We start from the raw sequence: 22,815 nt of genomic DNA, 5'->3' as shown, positions 1-22,815 counted from the left end.
CCAAAAAGGTCAAAACCCATAAGTTGAGAAACACTGGCTTAAGGGTTCTATCAATCAATCAATCCGTCATAATGTAGATGACATTCAAATGCATGTAATTTATGGATTGTGGGGGTTTTGTTTTGAGGTAGGGTCTCACTGTGCAGACCAGGCTGCCCTGGAACCGGCAGAGTGTGTGCCTCTCTCTGCCTGTGTAATGCTGGTGTTGGAAGGGTATGCTAACATACCTAGCCTGGGATATAATTTCAGCAAGCATTTTTAAAAGAACATTTATGGAACATGAACTTTGAGTACTGAGTACATATTTGGTGATATAAAGAAAAATTAACAATTACTATTATTGAGTCTATTTTAGAGCTAATTAATAGAATATTTATAGTTGACACTTTATGTCCAGAATTCAGTTCTCAAGTAACTTAACATGCAGTGGGGAGAAATGGAAGGGCAATGAGAAATGCCCTGCTGAAAGAAGTGCTGGTGTGGTTGGGAGACAGTCCATTAGGCAGCTGACTGCCCTGCTGTTTCAATTTTTTCCACAATGAAAAGATGTTAAAAAAAATTCATACTTGTGCTTAAGGTATTATTTACTGAGAACAGAGTACTCAGCAGAATCAATAAAACAAGTTCTTTGGACTTGTCTTTGTGTTAGATAATTGTGCCACTAGCTGTTAAGGCCACTGACACAGAGACAAATGTTAGTCCATCATGAAAATGTAACTAGCAAATCCATAAGAGTTCTTGAGAACTAATGGAAGTGATATACCAATCCCAAGCTAAACTAATTCACCTCTTCCAAATGCTGAGACAACTGTAGCAGTCCATATAAAAATGTGATAGATAGATAGATAGATAGATAGATAGATAGATAGATAGATAGATAGAGAGAAAGAGAGACCTCAACTCTTAGACCCCTAAAAATGGAGGAAATGTTAGTTTGTGCATACTGTTAATATTACTCAGTATTTCGTATGGAAATACCTTCCTAACCCTCAGCATATAGCTCAACTATTTGGTAAAATGTCAAAGGACTGATTACAATATTGCAGGAGAAATCTAAAGTTATGAACTAGCACGATCCACTTTACTGTCTATAAAAGGTATGTACATATGAACAATTATTTGAACAACCTAGAAAACATCCCCAAACTGTCAAAAGTAGTTTCTAGGACAATGGCTTTGGTTTTTAATTATATTTAGTGTTTGTTTATGTGTGTGTGAATGTGACCATGTGTGGAGGTCAGAGCATAGCTTGCCAGAATCAGTTCTTTCTTTCACCATTGAGAGTTCCAGAGATTCAATTCCGGTTGCCAATCTTAGCAACAATGATTCAAGTTTATGTGGCACTTTCCAATTTTCATACAGTATTATATATTTAGAAAATAAGTTTTATAAAAAGCAGAAGAAAAAAGTTAATAACTCTAATAAATTGCTAGATATGACCATTTAAGAATGTTATCTTAGAAATGATCTTATAAATGTTCTACCAAATACTTTGAGAGAAAATTCAAAAATTGTATTATGTTTTCTATTATATAATATACCTCTATCGTCACAAAATACTGTACTTCCTTAGTTTTTTTTAAAGCACAGCTCTACAAAAGACAAATAGTCAAATACACATCAAAAAAAAAAAAAACAAAAAACAAAAACGCCAAGGCTAACTTGAAAAATTAAAGCTTGTAGCAGTTTTGTGTGGATTTTGACTTGCAAACCCCACATTCCAAAGGAAATGGCATGACACAGCTAAATTTGCCCAAGGAGATAGTTGGTTTTCTATTTAGAGCAGTATTTTACTCAATATAGGGCAATGAATGTGTTACTATATCCCTTTAAACCTCAAAACCTGTGAGACAAGAACAGTGCCACTCATTAGCTCCTGAGGCTGACACACAGCCTGAGTCAGGTATTGCATAGAGTGATATAGGCTGGGACTATGAGCCGCCACCACTATTAGCAGTCCGAGAAGACAGGCAGACCTACCATACAGCCTCCTTCACTGTGAGCAGGACTCTAAGACTGCTGAGTTTGCAAACTCCTATAGGACAAACTTACCTAACCCAGCTTCATCAACTTCAAATTCAGTCAATCGTGGGAATATCTGACTAAACAGGGTGAGGTGTGAGGCAGAGACTCACAGGCTTGGACACTTTGTTCCCTCTAGTTTATGACAGGAAAAGAAGTCATAGATTTATAGACTGATAATAGAAATCTAAAAAATATTCCCACCAAGACTTCCTTTTTTGGAAGTAGGCTTTTTTTTTTTTTTGCCATAGTATATATAACTGTCGTTCCCCAAAATTTCAAAGTACCTAGTTATATACAAAAGACAGTTGTGTTCTATAACTTAAAACTACTTTCTCTAGTACTGTAGATTCTGTTCAAGAATATAATTTTTCTATTAGAAAACTTAAGATTAAGTCTTTGAAGGATTCTGAATATCAAGGGAATTACTGTTTAAGTTGAGACTCCCTACTTAGAAATTATTATCAAGTACTGTAAAAAACTAAAACATTTCTGAGCATTAACACGTTATAAACAAAAAATTCTGTAACTGCCAACACGTGATAGGTGGTAGTCAAAAAAGCAAATAAAGAGCACAAAACTGTACATACTACCTTCAGGGTAGATGTGAAAGATATATAAAACATAAATGAATTTCCTGTTCATATTGGGTCCTATCCCCACTACATATTTGAGTATTTCATTTTTTAAATCCATCATTAGGAGTTTTCAAATAAGTAATAATCTGCATCTGTTCATTTCCTGGCAACACAGCTCTCATTTAATATCTTTATATACTAATGGGGTAATTGATAACTAAAGGTTATGGGACAGTCCCAGCATATGAGTAGGTTTCCATGGAAACCAACATCATTTTAACTGAAAGGGCTGACGTTTTCTGGTTCCCAGAAATAGGAAAGGAAAGGGAACGAAAGATGAATTTATTGAGGCTGGAGAGATGGTTCAGTGGTTGAGAGCACTGACTGCTCTTCCAGAGGTCCTAAGTTCAATTCCCAGCAATTACATGGTGGCTCACAACCATCTGTAATGGGATCCCACACCCTTTTCTGGTGTGTCTGAAGTGAGTGGCAGTGTACTCACATAAAATAAATAAGTATTTAAAAAAAAAAAAGAAGATTTTTATCACTAACAGCCAATGATGTCAGCAATTGTCATTCCCCAGAGATGCATCATGAAAACTCTTAAGGAGCTCAACAACTACAAAAGCCTAGAAGGTAGCACTCCCAGAAGAGGGCATGGAAACTCTACCTTTCTCTATGTTTCACTCTGGGCATCCATTCTATATGGCTGGTGGTTCACGGGTATCCCTTCAATATCCTTTAATAGCAAACAGGCAAGCCTAATTAAAATGTTATTCTGAGTAGGTCACTCTAGCAAATTAGCCAAACAAGAGGGAGACTAGAAAAATGCCTTAGAGATGAACAGAAACCAAATGTGTGCTGTGCTAGGTTTCTACAGTGGAGTTCACGCCTAAAACTTCTGTGATCTGATATAATCTCCAAATAGGGCTCAAACTGAGGCAAATTATATAATATCAGTAAGTGCTCCCTAGAGACCCGACTATTGATTATGAGTGTCAGAAGTCCCTAGACATCTACTACTACCAGGAGTACTAGGTGGTCTGACAGTATGAAAGTACTGTCACCTATGAAAAAGTAAGAAAACATGAAAGAATTTAATAAAATGTTAAATTGGCTAACTTCATATGTTGCAGCATTTCTGTGGTTGTTGCTGTTGGAAACACCTTAGAGTAAAACGTGGCACATCAAATGATATAATGCAGGCTTTGTTTCAAGTTCTGACTACTACTTTTCTGGTAAATCAATCAATCTCCCTGACAAAGTTTCCTCACATACAAAATACAAATGATAAAACCAAGATTAGTTGAAAAAAAGTGTCAAATATTGAAAAAAAAGTTAATGAAAAGTGCACAAAATAAATCAGATGAAATTACCACAAAGTAGCTGATTTTCACTTATAGCATATTTTCTAACGATGCTGTCACCACAAGCATATTCAGCCTCAGACAAGAAGGCACAGAAATAGTGCCATCCATATGCTGTCCAGGACACACAAGACATTCCTGATAGCATTCTAAGTTCTATCAGTTCCTGCCCATAGGTTCTGTTAAGTAGTCCTGCAGGCTACTTGAATTTTAAAACATCAAAACAAAAACCAGTGCTGGTAAGCCTAATAATAATGAATTATGAGCAAAGTAAGAAAATGAAAATCTTGAAAACTTGACATATTAACTCACACGCTTAAACCAGGATCTTAGAATTACATGCTACTATCTATCTTCCAGGAATATCAAAAACATATAGACCTTGCAATCATTACTATTTGTCAAACCTTCAACAGGGAGCCAAGGAGAGGCACATCTACATCATTCTTTTACTACTGGAACTACAGGGCTAGTCATTAATTAATGTTAAATCATTTTCTAAGTCTTACTCAATGACAAGTATTCACCAAATAGCAATGAAATTCCATAAAAGACAGTATGTGTTGTGGTTTGTGAAGGATGAAGTCAACAAACACTATTTCTATCATAACATTTTTGCTCCAAGTACATGAAGCAATAAGGAAACTAAGGTTACTAACTAGCTTTGTTAGTATTTTAGCATAGAAAAGAGGATTAAAGCTAGACGAATTTCCTTTGTAACTACTTTCAATTTGTACTTTATATAAATTTCCTTTAAAAGATACTTATCATTCTTATATGATGATGATGATGATGATGTCAGTACTTACCTATTCGTTATGTCCTTTACTAAACAGACAAGTACCAAATGGAAACACCTTCCCTTTCCATTATCAACACTTTGGAAAGCACAGCAGGGTTGGGGAATAAGGCTCAGAGGGTTAAATATTTGCTATTCAAGAGTGAAGAATAGTTTGGACCCTCTGAACCCATGTAACTCATGCAGTTGTAGGATCCACTCATAATCCTAATACACAAGGAATGAAGACACAGAGAGTCTCTGGAGCTGTTCAAGTAACTAAGTGTACTAGCTTCCACCAACCAATGGAAGAGCACGAATCAATATGTAAGGTGGAGAGTTCAGACGAAAGACCCTGACACAATACATAAGGCAGAGCACAATGAAAGAAGACATAAAAGAATATTAGTCGGGGTAACCAGGAGTAGGATACCATTTGAGATATAAATGAATGGAATGATTAATTTTAAAAAAAGAGCTGTCAATAAAAATGGTGAGCTTTGAAAAAATGAAAATATTAGTCACACAGAAGTAATTCAAGTTAACAGGTTCATCTATAACATTTTAACAACACTGAAAATGTATTCTGCAGCCCAATTCATTTTCAGGTATTTTCATTTATTTTACTATTGTTTTCTATATGAATATAATGTATATGTATGTATATTCTGTATATGTATGGCACATGTGTTATATATTATATATAACACATATGCACACACATATAGCATGTATAATCTCAAGTTTCATAACTCAACAAACAAAAGAAGAAAGTAAAGTGTGGGAACTGTCTTTACTAGTAAGGTTAAGAATTAGAAACTGCCAATAGAGAGAACCCTACAATGACACGGGATACTCAGAAGTGACGAGCAACAGTAAATATTCTCATCACTGCCTTTAGCCTGTAGTTTAAAACAAAATAAACTGTCATTATCCTTTATCTGAGTACTTGCTAATATCCATCTCCTTGGTCTAAGTACTTTGCACTTAAAATTCATGTAACCCTCACTACAATGCTATACAGCAGAATCAAGACGCTAACCTAAGCAATCTGAGTAATGCTCACTCTTTATCATTCTGCCAAGACAAGAGAAAATATTCTTTACTCATGTCTAAAACACAATTCCAATTTCTAATTCTCATCTGTTGAGTATTGTATGACCACAGTTAGATTAATGAGGTCAACTCAAATTAATAGCAACTTAAAAAGAAGCAGCAGTATTTTTCTTTAAAAAATAATTTAACTAGTGGACATAAACCACTTTTTTGGTGAAAATCAGTGTGTCTTAAATTGTCAAAACTTTGCATTCAATGTTCGTTAGTAAACTACATCAGTACTGTTCAAGGCCAATGTCACTAACCTACAGTCACTCACTCACGAAAGCCAATTTCAGAAGATTACAACACACCTAATTCTGAATGTTTGTTTAAAATTTTTATTTAAAAAAATTTAAATACATCTAAAGACGTTCTAGGAAAAACATAATTCCCACAAAATATTTTCTAACTATATAAAAGGCACTATTTAAAGATATGAGCAAAGCCTTTGCTGCAAATCTCCTAGCTGCCCATTCTCTGTGCTCAACAGCGGGGCAGTTGCAGTCAGATTCTGAAGTTCAGATGACACCATCACCACAACCAAGTCACAAAATGTTGGTGGGAGGTTTTCTTTCTGAAAAATCCACAAATTCTCCTAACATAAACTGACCCCAGATTTACCATCTGATAACTTTTTTAAAAAGCGTTTTTAATAAATAGTAGTAAACTCACAGGACTTAAAATCTTTTTTTTTTCAAAGACAGATAATTCTCAACAATCTACATTATATAATATTCCGGATGAAAGGCAAATAAACTCTTCCTAACAACAATATTTAAAGCAAATAGTTCAGCATCAACTGACTGACGAGACTGACAGAACAATCCCCACCCTTTCTCTCCTTTCTCTCCCTCTCTTGAACACACAACACACAATCACTATTAACAGTAGCAGTAGTAATAGTAACAATAATAATAATAATAATAAAGTAGAAGTGGTTTTAGGAGCTAAACATAGAAGCAGATTCATTTACTAAAATAAGATTTCTAGAAAACCATCTTTAGTCAAGAAAAAATATTGCTAAAACTAACTGCCCCAACTCATCTGGTCAATCTCATTTAGGGTTTATCAAAATAAATACTTTAGGATCTGAACACAATGTTATGTCTACAACCCTCCTCCAGAAAGTGAGATACAATGATAAAAAGCTTAAATAACAAGGTATTTTCTCAAAAAAAAAAATTTTTTTTTTAATGTGTGGAGGGGATGCTGCTGGGGATGTGGGATCCCATCTAAAAACTGCTGATGACCTCTGTGGTAGAGTGCTTATGCAGTCAGCATAAATCAAGGCCCTGGGGCTCTATCACAAAAACAAAATACCACTGCCTTACCCCCCAAGTTTTAGTGCCATATTTTTACATAAAATACAGTAGTCAAATTCTTATAGGTGGTTCTAAGTTATAAGTGGCAAAGCATGTTATCATGTTGTAGTGACAAAGTTCTTGAATTATAATAAGCAACAACAACAAAAAACAAAAACAAAACATAACAACAAAAAACAAAAAAAAACCAAAAAACCAAAAAAAAAAAACCCACCAAAACATGATAATGTCTTAAAATGGTTCCAAAATTCTTACTTAAAATCTTAAGGATTTTGGATTATGCCCAACATCTACAAGATGTGGAACTTGACTATTGTACTAGCTAATTTTGTGTGTCAATTTGACACAAGCTTGTCATCAGAGAGGAAGGAGCTTCAGTTGAGGTAATGCCTCCATGAGGTCCAGTTGTAAGGAATTTTCTCAATTAGTGATCAATGATGGAGGGCCCAACCAATAGCGGGTGGTGCCATCCCTGAGCAGGTGGCTCTGGATTTTCTTAGCAGGCTGAGCAAACCATGAGAAGCAACACACCGTCATAACCTCTGCATCAGCTTCCCTCCAGGTCCCTGCTCTGTAAGGGACCCTGTCCCTAACTTGCTATTTGCTCATGGTGTTTCCTCACAGCAGTAGAAACCTAACTAAGACAACTGCTAACAGGGAAAAAAAAAAAAAAAAAAAAAAGCAAGTCACTCACTCACAGGAAGACATGCCTATTATCAAGGACTTACCTTCTTTTTATCCCTCATGGAGCCTTTGCCTCGGACCATTATTTTACATCCTGTTTCTGCTTCAAGTTGTTTAGCTGTAAGTCCTCTAGGTCCAAGGATTCTCCCAACAAAATTAAACTGTAGGGAAAGATAATATAAATTACTCACGTGCTGAAAGTTATGTCAAAGTTATCTGAAAGCATACATATGCATCTGTCTCCTTTAAACATGAACCAAGAATTAAAACCTACAACTCATTAATTTCTTGCCAGGTGAATGTAAATCATTGTTTTACACGGAATTTTCATATGTATTAATAAACTGTAAAGAATGATCTAGCTAAAGAAAGTCATTTATTGAGTTCTTCATCAACACAGAATCTCAGCCAGAGTAAAGAATTAACACAACACTGGATACCATGCACACCATGAATCCTTTCTACAAAATATAAATCCTTTAACAAGGATAGCTGGGAAAGAATCCTGCAAGAAAAATTCTGTCTCCAGACACAAGTGTGTAAGTGACAGTTTCACATTGCTGCTAGTACATGAACACTCAAACTAGGATTCTACCCTGTGCTACTTATACAACTCTTTTGAGCATACTTTTAAAAATGGCATTCCTTAAACAATCTTATACATCCTTATTTGACTTTCTTTTTTTCCATTCCTACTTTAACTTATAGTTCTACAAGTTTAGGCAAGAAATCTAAACTTTCTATGAAAAAAAAGTGACAAAAGTAATTGTACAAGCAAAACTTCAGCAGCTTTTAACAGAAACTCCTGCTATTTAAATTTACACAATTTTAAAGGTCACTAGGAAAGGCATACATCTACTCACTGGTAAAAACTACTTTGCTGTGAACAGCATGCAATGTTATACCTGATCAGCCTCACTTATACATCTTAAATTTTCCACATCTCATGAGTGACCAACCTGTATCATTTAGGTCTATAGTATCTTGTGTGCTGTTCTAACAACAAATGTCGGACAACACACTTCTCAGAGCATGCCATGAGCTGTACACAAGTACACATAGGTCAGTGTTTGGGGCATTCTGTTCCATTAATCTATTTATTCTTGCTATAGCATTCTAGATTAATTGGTGGGTGTAGTCAAGAGTATTTTAGCTATTCCTTGCCATCTTCCTGCATGTATTTCATTAATATTTTATATACCCTCCAGAGTATGCATTGAGACCAACCCCACCGGAACTTCAAAACCATGAATAATGGCCTAAATTATTCATTTAGTTAGGTCATATTACATCTCTCTCAAGAATGTAAAAGGTTTGATCATTGTGCCTTTATTATTTTAAGCTATTCCTAAAACATTAAGTTTTCCTATATGCTTGCAAGTTTTTTAGAAATTAGCTATTTCCAGTATGTGAATACATAATTAGTTTTTGTTATCAACCTTTTACCCAGCAATGCTCCTTCTTGATTATTGAATTTTATAATTGTTCTGGGGGAAGGGGTTCTATGTGGTGGTTATGTAAGTAGCATTGTCACTTGCAAATCACGTCATATGCTTTCTTGTCCAACTACATATTTTTCTTTACTACTCACACAGCACACCTTGAGTTCACAAATGTGCATCATTCTCAACTTGCTACTAGCTTAAAAGAACAAGGCTGACAAAGTTCTAGGTAAGCTAACCATACAGATCATGGAGGGCTATAACTAATTTTCCCCCCCTCCGGAGTGGAGGACCGAACCCAGGGCCTTGCGCTCTCTACGCAAGCGCTCTACCACTGAGCTAAATCCCCAACCCCTTTATAACTAATTTTTAAAATGTTAAACCAACCTTATACTCCTGAAATGAACTCAACTTGGTCATTATGCATTTTTCCTTTTTTATACCCTACTAGATGCAGTTTCCCAACATTTCAGTGGTTTATTTTAAGAGAGGGAGAGGGAGGAAGAAAAGTGGGAAAAGGCAAGAGGGAGGGAGAAAGGGAGGGAGACGGAGACTGAGACAAGAGCACTGGCTCAGCAGTTGGCATTGGCTGTTCTTCCAAAAGACCTAGGTACAATTTTCTGCATCCATATGGCAGCTCACAATTGTCTGTAATTCCAGTCCCAGGGAATCCAAAGCCCTCTTTGTGGTTTTCCTAAGCACCAGAAATGCATGCGGTACACAGACATACATGGGGGAAAAACATTCATACACATAAAAATAAAAATGAATAGAATTCTTTTAAAAGTTAAAATAAATTCAGGAATGGAACTTGTTTATAATTTTCTTCTGTCATAATTAAGATATCAGGTTTGGACAGTAAGGTTATTCTGACTTCCAAACATGCTGTAATGTTTCCAACTCTGGATGAGCTTATATGAAACTAGTGCTATTTCTCATTAAATTCCCTTTAGAACTCACTGGTAATGGATTCAGTTTTATTAACCTCAATGTTTGTATACCTTAGTGTTATCAATTTTGATATACTGTAGTTGTCATTCTTAGAAATGTGTCTCTAGCCGCCTAAACATTCAGACTTATCTTTTTAAGTATTTATCAATCTACAATGATAAGGCATTCTTTTTTAAATTTCTATTTCAGTGTGTATGAGAGTTTGCCTACATGTTTCTGTACACCATGTTCAGGACTGGTGCAAGGAAAGACAAAAGAGGGTGTCTGGTCCCCTAGACCTGTAGTTATGGTTGGCTGTGAACCGCTCAGGCTCTCAACCACTAAGCCATCTCTGAAGCCCGATGGTGAGGGTTTTCATCCCTGATTAGTTATCTATTCTCCCAGGACATCAGCTGTTAATTTTGATGTTAATTTTGCTTCTTGGAGTAGATCCATTTTTTAAAAGTCTACAATCCTCTAACCTCATCATTTTCTTTTTATTTGCAATATAAATGTGTTAACTTCTAGAATCTAGAATAACGTTGTGACTTGCTTTTTAAAGAACAATATATAATAGAAATGCTATGTTAGATGTTAGAAGACCAAAGTGTTTACCTTAAGAACCACAGTCACAACTACAGTTGCTTTAATGAACTCAATCATAAGGTTTGTTCAGTAAACAGCTTGTTGAAACTGCCATTTTTGGGTTGGCTTATTAAAATGACATTTTGGTTCACTTCATTTCATACATTCCTTTTTTAACTGATATCTACTCTTAGCTTTTAATTCCCTCTTCTCCTCCTGAAAGGTTTAATCCGCTGGTTTTCCAAACCTGAAATGGATACTTCCATATTGCAGGCTTCCTGCCCCCTCCTCGTGATATACATATAGATCTAGGCTGGCTTATGAAGTATTTTCATTATCATTCAAGTCACGGTAAGTAAATTGATAGCTACAAAATATATAATGGCTTTTTATTTCAAGGATGTAAGAATTTCCCAATTATCTTTGATTCGATTTCTAGGTTCCTATGCTATAGACAAAAAAACAAGAAACATCAACAAAAACTATATAAATTATCAACTTTGAATATTTGTTCAGAAATGCTTTTCAACACATGATAGAGTCAATTAAAAATAAACTCGGTGGGTGTGTGTGTGTGTGTGTGTGTGTGTGTGTGTGTGGCGTGTGGTGTGTGTATGTGCGCACGCGCGTGCACTCATCTATGCATGCACATGTGCGGAACATAGGGAGGTGTCCTCTATTGCTCTCTACCTTATTTCCTCAGACATGGTAACTTACTGAATCCCAAGCTCACATTCACCTAGGCTGCTGGGTTAGAATCTGACCATCCCAGTCTAACTGCTACCACATGTGGCTTTTATGCGGAAAATGGAGAGTCAAACTCAGATCCTTATGCTTTTGTGAGCCCTTTACCCACTAAGCCATCTCCATAATTGTTCCCAGTCAAACTTTTACAAATATTAAGTGGGTGATTAAAGATGAGGTGATGACTAGGCCTGTTGCTTGTTCTTGTGCTGGAGATGCAGTTGGGGCCTCAGCTATGCTAGCAAGTATTCTCTCACTGACCTATACTTAAGTTTTCTTGTCCTTTTATTTTGGTTTTCTGCCTTTAAAAGTTATTTGACACGTACAAATGTCAAAATCTATATTATGAAATAGGCTTTTTCATTTTCCTTTAATAGCTTTCTGCCACTAATCTTACATTACTATTAATATGGACACAAAAATTTTGCTTGACTTCATACTGTATATTTGACTATATTACTTTTAACCTTTCTTTGTATTTTAATTAAATTCCTATAAGCAATATCAAAATAAATGTTTTCAATCTATCAATTTTTCTGTTTTAACTGATCCCATTTGCACTACATGACTTTTATCTACTTCTTACTAATATATACTTTCTATATATCATACCTTTCTGTGTTCCTTTTTCTTTTCTGCCCTGCCTCCCTTTCTCATAGCAGGGGGAAATTAACACACCAGGATATCTATTTGTTTTCTTTTTCCTATTAGCATTTCTATAAGCTACATACCTGTTGACTCTCCTTGAAGTTGCATGCTTTAAAATCACCTGAAACTTTTACATCTTAAATTCAGGAATATATCATCACCCCAAGTCCTGTGTGCCCCTACTCTCAAACTCATGGCTTTTCCCTTAATATATTCTTCTCTCTCTCTCTCTCTCTCTCTCTCTCTCTCTCTCTCTCTCTCTCCTTCTCCCTCTCTATGCTGTCTCCATTCAGTGCTCACATGTATGTACTTTTTCAGGGCTGACCATTCAACATGAGCCATTAAGGAGAACATCCCTAGGAAAGAGTGCTTCTCTTCTCTCTCAGTAGGCACTGAATACCTGTGGTTCTGGATAACTTTTTATATATTGTCCCTTTTCTGAACAGATTCAGAATTAACTTCACAGAGTAGTGCGGAGGAGAGAAGAAACATCACAAGAAAAATCAGTCATATGCAGCCCCGTGTTTAACCCCAGAAAGCCCTTCCAGCATCTACAAGCCCCTCATTTTTGTTAGTTATATATTCCCATGCCTGTCCCTCTAAAACAGCCTGGACAGAGACAGTCACCTTCGTACTTCATCACACACCGTGCTTAGCTGTAGTGTGTCTCAATGGAACAGGCCTTACAATTTCAAACTGGATTAACAGATCATGTATTCAAGAGCTCATGTATTCAAGAGCTGCTAAGAATAAGTAATGAAACAGATGTGAGTAATTGAAGAAAAAGAAGCAAGTTTCCTTGCTCAAAGGTCTGCATAGGCCCTTTTCAAAACCAGCAGTCCTGCCAGCTATTCCTCAATGACAGCTGTACTCTAACCATATCTTTGACCCAATCGTGTGAAAGTGTTAAATCCAATGTGCTCCATGGCTTTCTAGCTGTATACAAGAAGTTTACTGAGATATATACTTTGGTTCTGGCTAAATTTGATATGCATTTTTTTAATTTTTCAAGTTCTTTAAAAGTTTTCATTTTTTAAAAAAAATTATTTATCAAACATAGGAAAACAGTCTGAAAATGTATGATGAAAGAAACATGCTTTATCTGTCTGAGTGCATAAATGTGTGGGGATAGGGGGATATTTGTGTACAGGCACATCATATGTGTGCATAAAAGTGTCAAATATAAAAGCCAGATGACAACTTTGGGTGTAAGTTATCTTCCAAATTAAGACAGGTATCTCTTTGCTGTTTGTAACCATGTATACCAGGAGAGTTGTCCTGTGAGTACCAAATACTCTTTGTCTCTGTCTCCTACCTCCATGTAGAAGAGGTTCTGGGATTAAAGATATGAGGTTTTGCCACAACTGTACATGGTACTGGGGGTTCAAACCTGGGTCCTTATACTTGTACAAGAGACATCTTACCTACTTAGCCATCTTCCCAGCCCTTATAAAGACATTTTATTCTAGCATGTTGAGTTAAGGAAGTTTGACACACATCATTTATCAAGACAGTTGGTCTACCCCACTATTTGTCCACTGAACAAATGCATATCCTACTCTTCTGACATAAGTATCTTTTGCTATAAATACAGCTATAAGACTATAGAGAAAAAGTTAATTCGTACAATTATTACTTAACTTTAAAATTATCGTTAAAACAGATAAAACAGAAATATTGAGTCCATAACAAATACAATTTTCTTAATCCTAAAAAAACCAACTACTACTGTACTCATGAACCAACAAATAGTTCAAGTATGTTAATGTGCATACCATAAGTATGCTAAAGTGCATACCATCAGTATTCTAATGCAATTGGAATTGTCAAGGTCATCCTTCCCAAAATGTTTTAAGCAGGAATGAAAAAAATTTAATCATAGCAGCTGCTTTGTCTATTGCAACCAATTTCCAGGTTAATGTGCTATGCCTTACATTAAAACTTGTTCTGTATTGATTTATCATGTCAGTTCTGCAGCTTCATTCAATTAAAACAATGTCAAAATGCTTTCAAAGAAAATCATTTCAGTCTCAGCCAAGTGCAACTTGAAAAGCCAACAGACAGAAAAGAGAAGAGAAAAAAAAAAGAAAGAAAAAGATACTCATTAACCTTACTGTTTAACTACAGACCTTTGCTCCAGCTCACCAATTATATTTCTACCAAGTGGCATGTTAGTTTCTAAAGGTTTAATAATCATATTTTTGCTCACTACATTTTAAATAAATATAAGATTTTTCTGAGGTGACAAACTATAAACTGAAAACTCCAGAAACTTCCTTAAAAGAGTACAATTAAAAATAAAGCCTCCTTGTGAGACATTATCCAAATAAATGACTGATTATAAACTGAAATTCCAAAAGCATCTCATCTCAGTATCACTTTTAAGAATCACTAGACTGTAATCTCTGCTTAAAATTCTGGAACTAAAAAGTTATAAATTTTTAGATTTGAAAGTTATAAAAGTAGATGTAAATTTTGGGTGGCTTTTTTGTACAAGAGATAATCTGGGGGCTGCAGAGACAGCTCAGCAATTAGGAGCAAATAAAGCTCTTTCAGTACCTGAGTCTGGTTCTTAGCACCAAGGTCTGGCTACTCAAAACTATCTAATTCCAGCAACAGGAACTCAGACATTCTTTTCTGTAATCTGAGGTCACCTGCACTCACAACATGTGCTCACACCCCAATTTCCATAGACACGTACTTTAAAAAAAATTAAAAAGATGTTTATTTTATATAAAAGTCGTTTTTTATAAATATCTAGCCTGTTTATTATTATCAACACTGGTATGATCTTAGCACTGCTGGAAATTAAACCAAGATCTTCACACATGATAGGCAAGCACTCTACTACTAGGCTATATTCCCATTATCTACCATTTCTATAATTTTAACTAGATATTTTACAAATCCTTACATTTTATGCCATATAATCAGCAGCAGAAATTAAACATACCCAATCAAAAGAATGCATGTATATGTACTTATTGCAATCAAAAGAATGCATGTATATGTACTTATCAAAGAAGACAAAACCGGGTCACCTCTAATCTAGACAACAATGGAGCTTATTTTGGGTAAGTATTTACCTGGATTAAATTTTTTAGCCAAAAATTTCTAAATAAATATATCAAAATGTTTTGAGGGTACAGGGAAGTGAGTATGTCTTATCTCATTTATAGATTCATGTTAATTCTGAATTAGTAGCTAAAGACTCCTGGAGAAAGGGCTACTTTATACAACATAAGCATTTAATAAACCATTCATATATTGGATATATTGGTCATTTGTAAACATTTGTGTTTTATGTCCTATGACTCCAAGTACTATGTACTAAAAGGCTTCTTACCAAACTATTTAAGTAAAGACACTAAAACTAACTCCTACTACAAAGAAAAACTACTAAGCAGTTAAAAAGATTTAAAAGAAAAGACAGGATTTCTCTTCATATCCCTGGCTGTCCTAGAATTCACTCAATAGACGAGGGTGGACTCAAAGTCAAAGGTCCACCTGCCTCTGCCAATCAACTGCCTGGACTAAGGGTGTGCATCGACATGCCGGGCTTAAGAACAAGACTTTACATTGGCTTATGAATTAAGATATCCTAAATTAAGACAAATCTTCACTCAGTAAAATACTGAAACCATTTAAAACAGACTTGGGCAAGACAGGTCTTTTTAGAAGCAAATTATGTAGGTTAGAAAATAAAATTAAGTCTACAAGGATGAGATTATCTATTACAGCGTGTGTTAGAAAACACACACAAGCCTTACAAGCTTCTTAAGCATTGTTTTTGCTGTTGCGCCTTTATTCAAACCTAAGTTCAAAGTGTTGTCGGTACTTCTAAGTTTTCTTCCTGTCATACTTACTACCTTACTACCCGAAACTCGCGGCCCCTCTCTCCATTGATCCCACAGTAATAGACACAAGTTTCTCTCTGTGACCCCCGGAGGGTTCTTGAACCCTGCAGACAGGTTTGTCTTCCCTCCTCTCAACAATTTTGCTTGTTCCTCTCACAGCTCTTAGCAAAGCTGTATGATAATCTTGTAGGTAATTTCTGAAGTTAGAAGCAGTCACCTAAGTTCACACACACACAGACATGCACGCACACACACACACGCACGCAGCACGCACACACACGCACGCACGCACGCACACGCACGCACACACACACACATACACACACACAGAGCAAACATATTTTCAGACAATAAAAAACTGTAAACAGGGAGAGTATCCCTAACTTGAAAACACAAAAATCCAGAAAGTTTCAAGTATCAATTAAGCCACTCCCTTCATCCCCCCCATGGGGTGGGGGAGGAATCTTTTGCATTTTACAGATCTTCAGATTAGATAAACTTAACAGAGTCAAACGTAAGCAAACATTCAAAAATACTCCAAACAGCTGAAATCAGAGGAAGAAAAAATTGATAAGTATTGCCAACAAAAAATGAAGCTGATGTCATTCTCATAGGAAAGAAATTTGTGAGATTTTAATTCTTTATAAAATAAGTAAGAGACCACTTGAAACAGTTGGTGCCACAGGTCTAAATATAAAAAAGCAAAGAACATAGAAATAAATAAAATAGGGTCTGAAAAGATTTAAGAAGTTACTTTTCAAAGGCTTAATAGATTTGATATCACTTCTTGGCCTTTTGCCTAAGATCAAGTGTAATAAATCTGACAAACCTTTACACCGGAGAATCAAACCTCCAAAGGAGACAAGTGAAGCAAGAAACAGTTGGGAGAAATGAAAGACTACTATGAATAATCTAGACAAAGAACAAGATTACAGAGCGATTCAAAACTCTCCAATAAAGAAAAGCATAATGACCATACAAAATTCCAAATATTCAAAGAATTGAACTAATCTGTCCCAAACTTTTCTACAAAACTAAACAAAAAGCACTCCTTCAAGTTTTTACTTTAAGAACATTACTCCACACCAAAGCTAGATAAGAACACATAAAAATGCAAAACTTTCAAACTAGTTATCTTTGATGAAGAAAGATGCAAAAAATTCCAAGCACTATGACATTCAATGGATAAAAAATCTGAAGTTTTCTCTTTTAAAACTAGGGACAACTCAAAGATGCCCATTCTCACCATTTCACTAGAAGACCCAGCCAGACTAATTAGGCCAAGAGAATGAAATTTAAAGTATCTAATTCGTGTGGGGGAAGCATAAATTAAAATGTCTCTTTTGCAAAGAATATGATCTTCTCTCTATTGGAAACTTTTTAAAGATTTTATTAAAAAAATAAATAAACTTTAAACTAAATCCAAAAGTTGAAGAATATAAAACTGCATACAAAAAAAGAAAATCCGTTTTCTTGTCTCTGCATTAACAATAAATAGCCAGAAAAAGTAAAGGCTGGAAACATGACTCGGTGCTTAAGAGCATTTGTTGCTGCTCTTCAGAGGACCTGGGTTCAGTTCCCAGCATCATCCACATAGCAGTTCATAACCATCTGTAACACCAGTTCTAGTGAAAGCTGACACTTTCTTAAGACCTCCTCTAGGCAGCATGTGGTACACAAGTGTGTGTGTGTGTGTGTGTGTGTGTGTGTGTGTGTGTGTGCGCGCGTGCGCTTGTGTGTGAATAAAATGAACACTCATACACATTACATCAAATTAAAAACACATACAAAGAGAAAAATATTTAAGAAAGTGATTCCACATATCATCAAAAAGAATGCTATCACATCCTAATGAGTCCAAGTGTGTACACTGGTAAAATGTGCCCACTAACCAGAGTGGTCTACAGAGTCCATGACATCCCTATACAAAATCCCAACTCTACTTTTCATAGAAACAGAAAAAGTACTTTGAAAAACTTGACTTTTTAAAAAATCATGAGGACTAATAAAGCTCAGAAATAACACAAGTATAAACGGTTAAATAATATAACTAGCGTAAGAATGTCAAGCATCTACATACAACAAGATATCAAAGAAAATTCCTCACTAACCAGTCTGAGTGCACACACCGATAACCTGGATTTCCACATCCAAAATAAAGAAGCTGGATCTTCATCTTACACCACACACAAAAATTAAAGTTCAAGTCAGAAGTAAATACTTGAATTGAAATTGTAAGGTTTTAAAGTTCCCTGAGAGGTAGATAGATGGTTCAGCATGTAAATTATTTGCTCAGAATGTATGAGGGAGGATTGCAAAAGCCTTTTTCGAAACTAGATGGATTTATTACTCCAACTGTGATCTAGCAACTGGCCAGCAGACATAGGTCTCTTGAGTTTGATGTGCTCATGTCTAGCTAAATCCACAACCTCTGGATTCAAATGAGAGGCCATGCCTCAATAGGTAGTGAACAATCAAGGAAGACATAGGATATAACCTCTGCCCTCCACATGCATGTACACACAACGTACATCTGCCCCTACCTACATACATATGTGTATTACCTACATATATATGTGTATATAATAGGGAAATAAAAAGTAAGTAAGTTCTGATATTGGCCATGATTTTTACATATAATGTGGGGGGAAGGGGAGAGAAGCAAGCAACCAAAAATCAACCCTAAATGGGGTTAACAAAGTAAAATAAAATAAACTTACACACAGGAAACAAATCATTAAGCAAACCACAAATTAAGAAGCAATACCTGCAACTAGTCCACAGATAAAAAATTAATATCCAGAACACAATGTTCAGAACATAATACAAAACAATAAGTAACAAAAAAATCTTTCCTTCAAAATAAACAAGCAAAAATCTTAAGTATAGTCCCTTCTACAGAAGACAGAAATCTCTTGTTGAACAGGCACAAGAAAGGGTTGCTTGCCATCACTAGTCCCCACACAAGACAGACTCTAACACTGGCTGGAATGATTTCCACAGATCATGCGCGCACTAGTCCCTGCAGATGGGGTCTACATAAGTACAACTGCAACCAACCACACAAGCTCAAGGGATTCAAAGTTCTCGTCTGGCCTCCACAAGTATTGCATGCTTGTAGTTTACACACATGCCTGTAAGCACAGCTTTACATATAAAAATAAAATTTTTAAAAGTTTTTTAATTGATGAATGAGTTCTGGGTTTTTACTTCTACTGCTTTGCACTATGTATTTATATGAGGCAGCATTCTGGGCACTGATGATTATACAATTAAAATGTCAACTAGCTCTGAAAAACATAAAAGATGTTCTGTATCTGAAAAATAGAATAATTAGAGACTAGTTAATTCTTATTGGGAACATCAGTATGTATGCACATGTGTACACATGCACATGCATGTACACATGCACATTCATGCAAAGGCCAAAGATTAACTTTGGATGGCTTCAAGAATTTGAAAGCCAGGCTCTCCAGATGAGATCCACAAAACCCCGTCACTGATATTCTCTCCAAGGCTTGGGGAGGTCCCATCTTATATAACTGCCTGCAATGCCCCACAATCATTCAATAAAGCCTTATGGCAAAATTACTCTAAACTGTTTGTATATTTGCAATTAAAACTACTTATAAGACTAGAGTAAATGTATAAGCTAAAGAAAGCTGCACTAAAAAAATCCAAGTTGTGAAATACCAAAAACCCATCCCTCATTAATTCAATTTAAGACATTTATACTCAATCTACAAACTAATATCTGAATAACAACTAGCAGACCTAAAAAACATCTTAACATTAGAATCATTCTTTATTTCATTTGTGTCCAATAAGTGTTCTCAAATACAATAGCTATTATTTTTCCTTTATAGTCAGTAAGAAGTAGATGGCTATTATGTGCCAGTATCACATGGTGACTAACAAAATGATGGCAGTGAATTAACAAAGGTTCTTGTCTTATGATCAATATATTCTGCTAGACAGGGTTGGGGATTTAGCTCAGTGGTAGAGCGCTTGCCTAGCAAGCGCAAGGCCCTGGGTTCGGTCCCCAGCTCTGGGCGGGGGGGGGGGGGGGGGGGAATATATATATATTCTGCTAGGACAGTGTTCTCACCCCTCCTAATGTTACAACCATTTAACACAGTTCCTCATACGGTGATAATCCCTATCTATGAAATTATCTTTGTTGTTACTTCATAGCTGTAATTTTGCCACTGTTATGAACTGTAATGACAATTATCTGGTATGCAACCCTGTGTGAAAGGGTCATTCAGAACCCCACACTACCCTACAAAAGGGCTATGACCAACAGGTTGAGAATTATTGTACTAAAGAGAAAGAAAACACAGATAACAGTACTACAGATGTGAAGAGTATGGGGTACAAATTGGGGAAGGGGTGGAGATAGACAGAACCAGACGGCTTTTAGAATAACTGGTCAGGGAAAGCCTCTGCAAAGTGATATTTAAACTCAACCACGCGTAAGTAAAATCAGCATCCAGTCACAGTGAATGGTGTCTAAGTGACATAAAGATCCTAAAGCTGGGAATAGATATGACTTATTCTCAAAGCCAAAGGAAGGCCAGTATGATACAGTGAGGTGAAAAAAAAAAAATCACTCAAGATGAAGGCAGAGAAATACAATCACTTTTATTATATAGAATTTTGTAACAAAAGGCAGAGCCTGGAGGTACTTACTTCAAAATCAGCCAAGTATAGGAAGAGACTATTTCCAACAAGATACTACAGACTGGCTGAGCAACTGACTAACACTTGGGGGCAAAGAGCAATCAGACCAGAAAGACAAATACAATCCCACAGAGAGAAAAAGAAGAAAGTTTACTGCTCTTCTCAGTGAAAACAATCTTGTAACTAAAGCATGGATATTCGTGTATGATATTTAAAAATGAAAATAAAACCAGATGTGGGAAAAAAAAAAAGAATCCTTAAAAACTTGAGAGTTGGGAGCAACCAGAATGAACATCACTCACATACAGAAAGAATGACATGGTTCAAGCTATGGATTCTGTGGTCAGATTGAAGACTATCAGAGTTGCACTTCATCTTTAAGATTCAGGACAAAAGTCTCCCACAATTCTTGACCTCTTTTTGAAATTCCAAAGCTTTCAGCATGATTATTTCCCAAAGTGACATAGCAAAACTTAAATGGAAATATACTTTAAAGAGAAAACATTTAATTAGCCATATAAAGTTATTCTCATTTCTAATTTCATACACCATTTTTTAAAGCAGCTGATAATACGTACACACCTACTAAAAAGTTATCTCTTCACATATTATATGAAGCAGAAACCACAATCAAAACAACAGAATATACTTACATCAGGGTATTCTTTTACAGGCACATAAAGTTTCTCTTGTAACTGAACAATGGGTCCCACCGCGTCAGGCAATTCTGCACTCCTTTTCTCTGTACTGCCATTTAATGTGTCATTGTACATGTCTTTCCGTACTCTGCTAATTTCTGTTAAAAATAAAAATTATAAATGTGTTAGACAAAAAATATTCGTGCTAATCCTGGAAAGTGGAGAGGGGTGCTTCATTGATAAAATGTTAACTCTTGAGGAGCTGTGGGACAATCCTATTATTTTCTGGATTGAGCCTGCTAACAAGATGATAGCCTTCATTTCCATCACAAATCAAATTTATACTAGCCAAAGTACACATCTTATCAAAACTAACTACAGAGTAGACTTTTGAACATAATCATATAGATTTAGTTTACCTAATATTTTCAAGCTTAAAAATGAGGCCAGTCATTTTAAATGATAGTTTTAGTTATGTAACTGCCATAAAAACACATAAGACAAAATACCAAAAGGCTCTTTTATTCTTCATAAATAATGAGCCTCAGTAAGATTTAAACTGGACACCACTTTATTGAAATGATTTAGATATCGTTAATGCACTCAAGATGCTCACAGACTAAATACATAGCAAGTTTAGCCAAAGTCTGAGTGTGGTGCACACATTTAGCAGTTAAATCCATTAAGAGAAAGAAAAAACAGAAACCAAAAAAACAAAAACAGTAGACTGGACTGACACAACTGAATGAACCCTGAGGGGAAGAGGAAAAACAGCACTTAATAAGAACACAAAAGGAGATGCAAAGGAAGACAAGTAGCAAGCAAGCCAGTGATCAGACACTATGGAACAAATAGGCAGTAAGGATGGTGCCTTGGACTAGACCACTAGACCACTAAGGTAGGACTAATCAAAGGAGTTTCAAGGGATGGTAACAGAAAACAAACCACACTGGGTTAACAAAAAACATATGAATTGAAGAAAGCAAAGATAACCAAAAATCAATGACCTTTACCCCCCAAATCTATATAATTCTTAGGTATTAAATGTACTTTGGGAAAACATGAAAACTGCATTTTAATAAATCAAACTGTACAAAGAAAATAGATTCTTCCATAAAATATTTAATGAGTTTCAGCTATATTATCAGCAGATAGACTTGCACACTGGAATATACATCACTACAATAAGGTATTTCATTATTAATTGGATTAACCCCTACATAACTGTCTCTCCACTCTATAGAGTAGTGCCTCCTTAAGAAAAAGGAGAAAATTTCCACTTCAGTAAATACCTTATGTATTTCAAATAAACAATTTAAAGTAGTCATATTAAGAAACTCTCAAATATGAATGCATTACAATTTTCCTAACTACTTACTTAACTCAATTTTGTTCAGTAAAAACCACAAGAAAAAGGTACAATCCAAGTATTCTTAATT

The 22,815-nt window shown here is 35.6% G+C and overlaps 1 protein-coding gene across 10 annotated transcripts in view; it reads right to left on the bottom strand.

Moving 5' to 3' along the window:
* The window catches only part of Qki (QKI, KH domain containing RNA binding), a 111,982-nt gene that overhangs the window by 54,002 nt on the left and 35,165 nt on the right, over positions 1-22,815 (bottom strand). For all 10 annotated transcript variants that reach the window (XM_017589896.3, XM_039086917.2, XM_063270765.1 and 7 more), the window contains 2 exon segments: positions 21,392-21,534; positions 7,894-8,010 (listed from right to left, as the gene is read on the bottom strand). In XM_017589896.3, the coding sequence (XP_017445385.2) occupies positions 7,894-8,010; positions 21,392-21,534 (260 nt within the window).

The sequence above is a fragment of the Rattus norvegicus genome, chromosome 1 (genome assembly GCF_036323735.1).
Source record: "Rattus norvegicus strain BN/NHsdMcwi chromosome 1, GRCr8, whole genome shotgun sequence".
Classification (NCBI taxonomy): Eukaryota; Metazoa; Chordata; class Mammalia; order Rodentia; family Muridae; genus Rattus; species Rattus norvegicus.
This window is presented reverse-complemented; position numbering and strand designations above follow the sequence as displayed.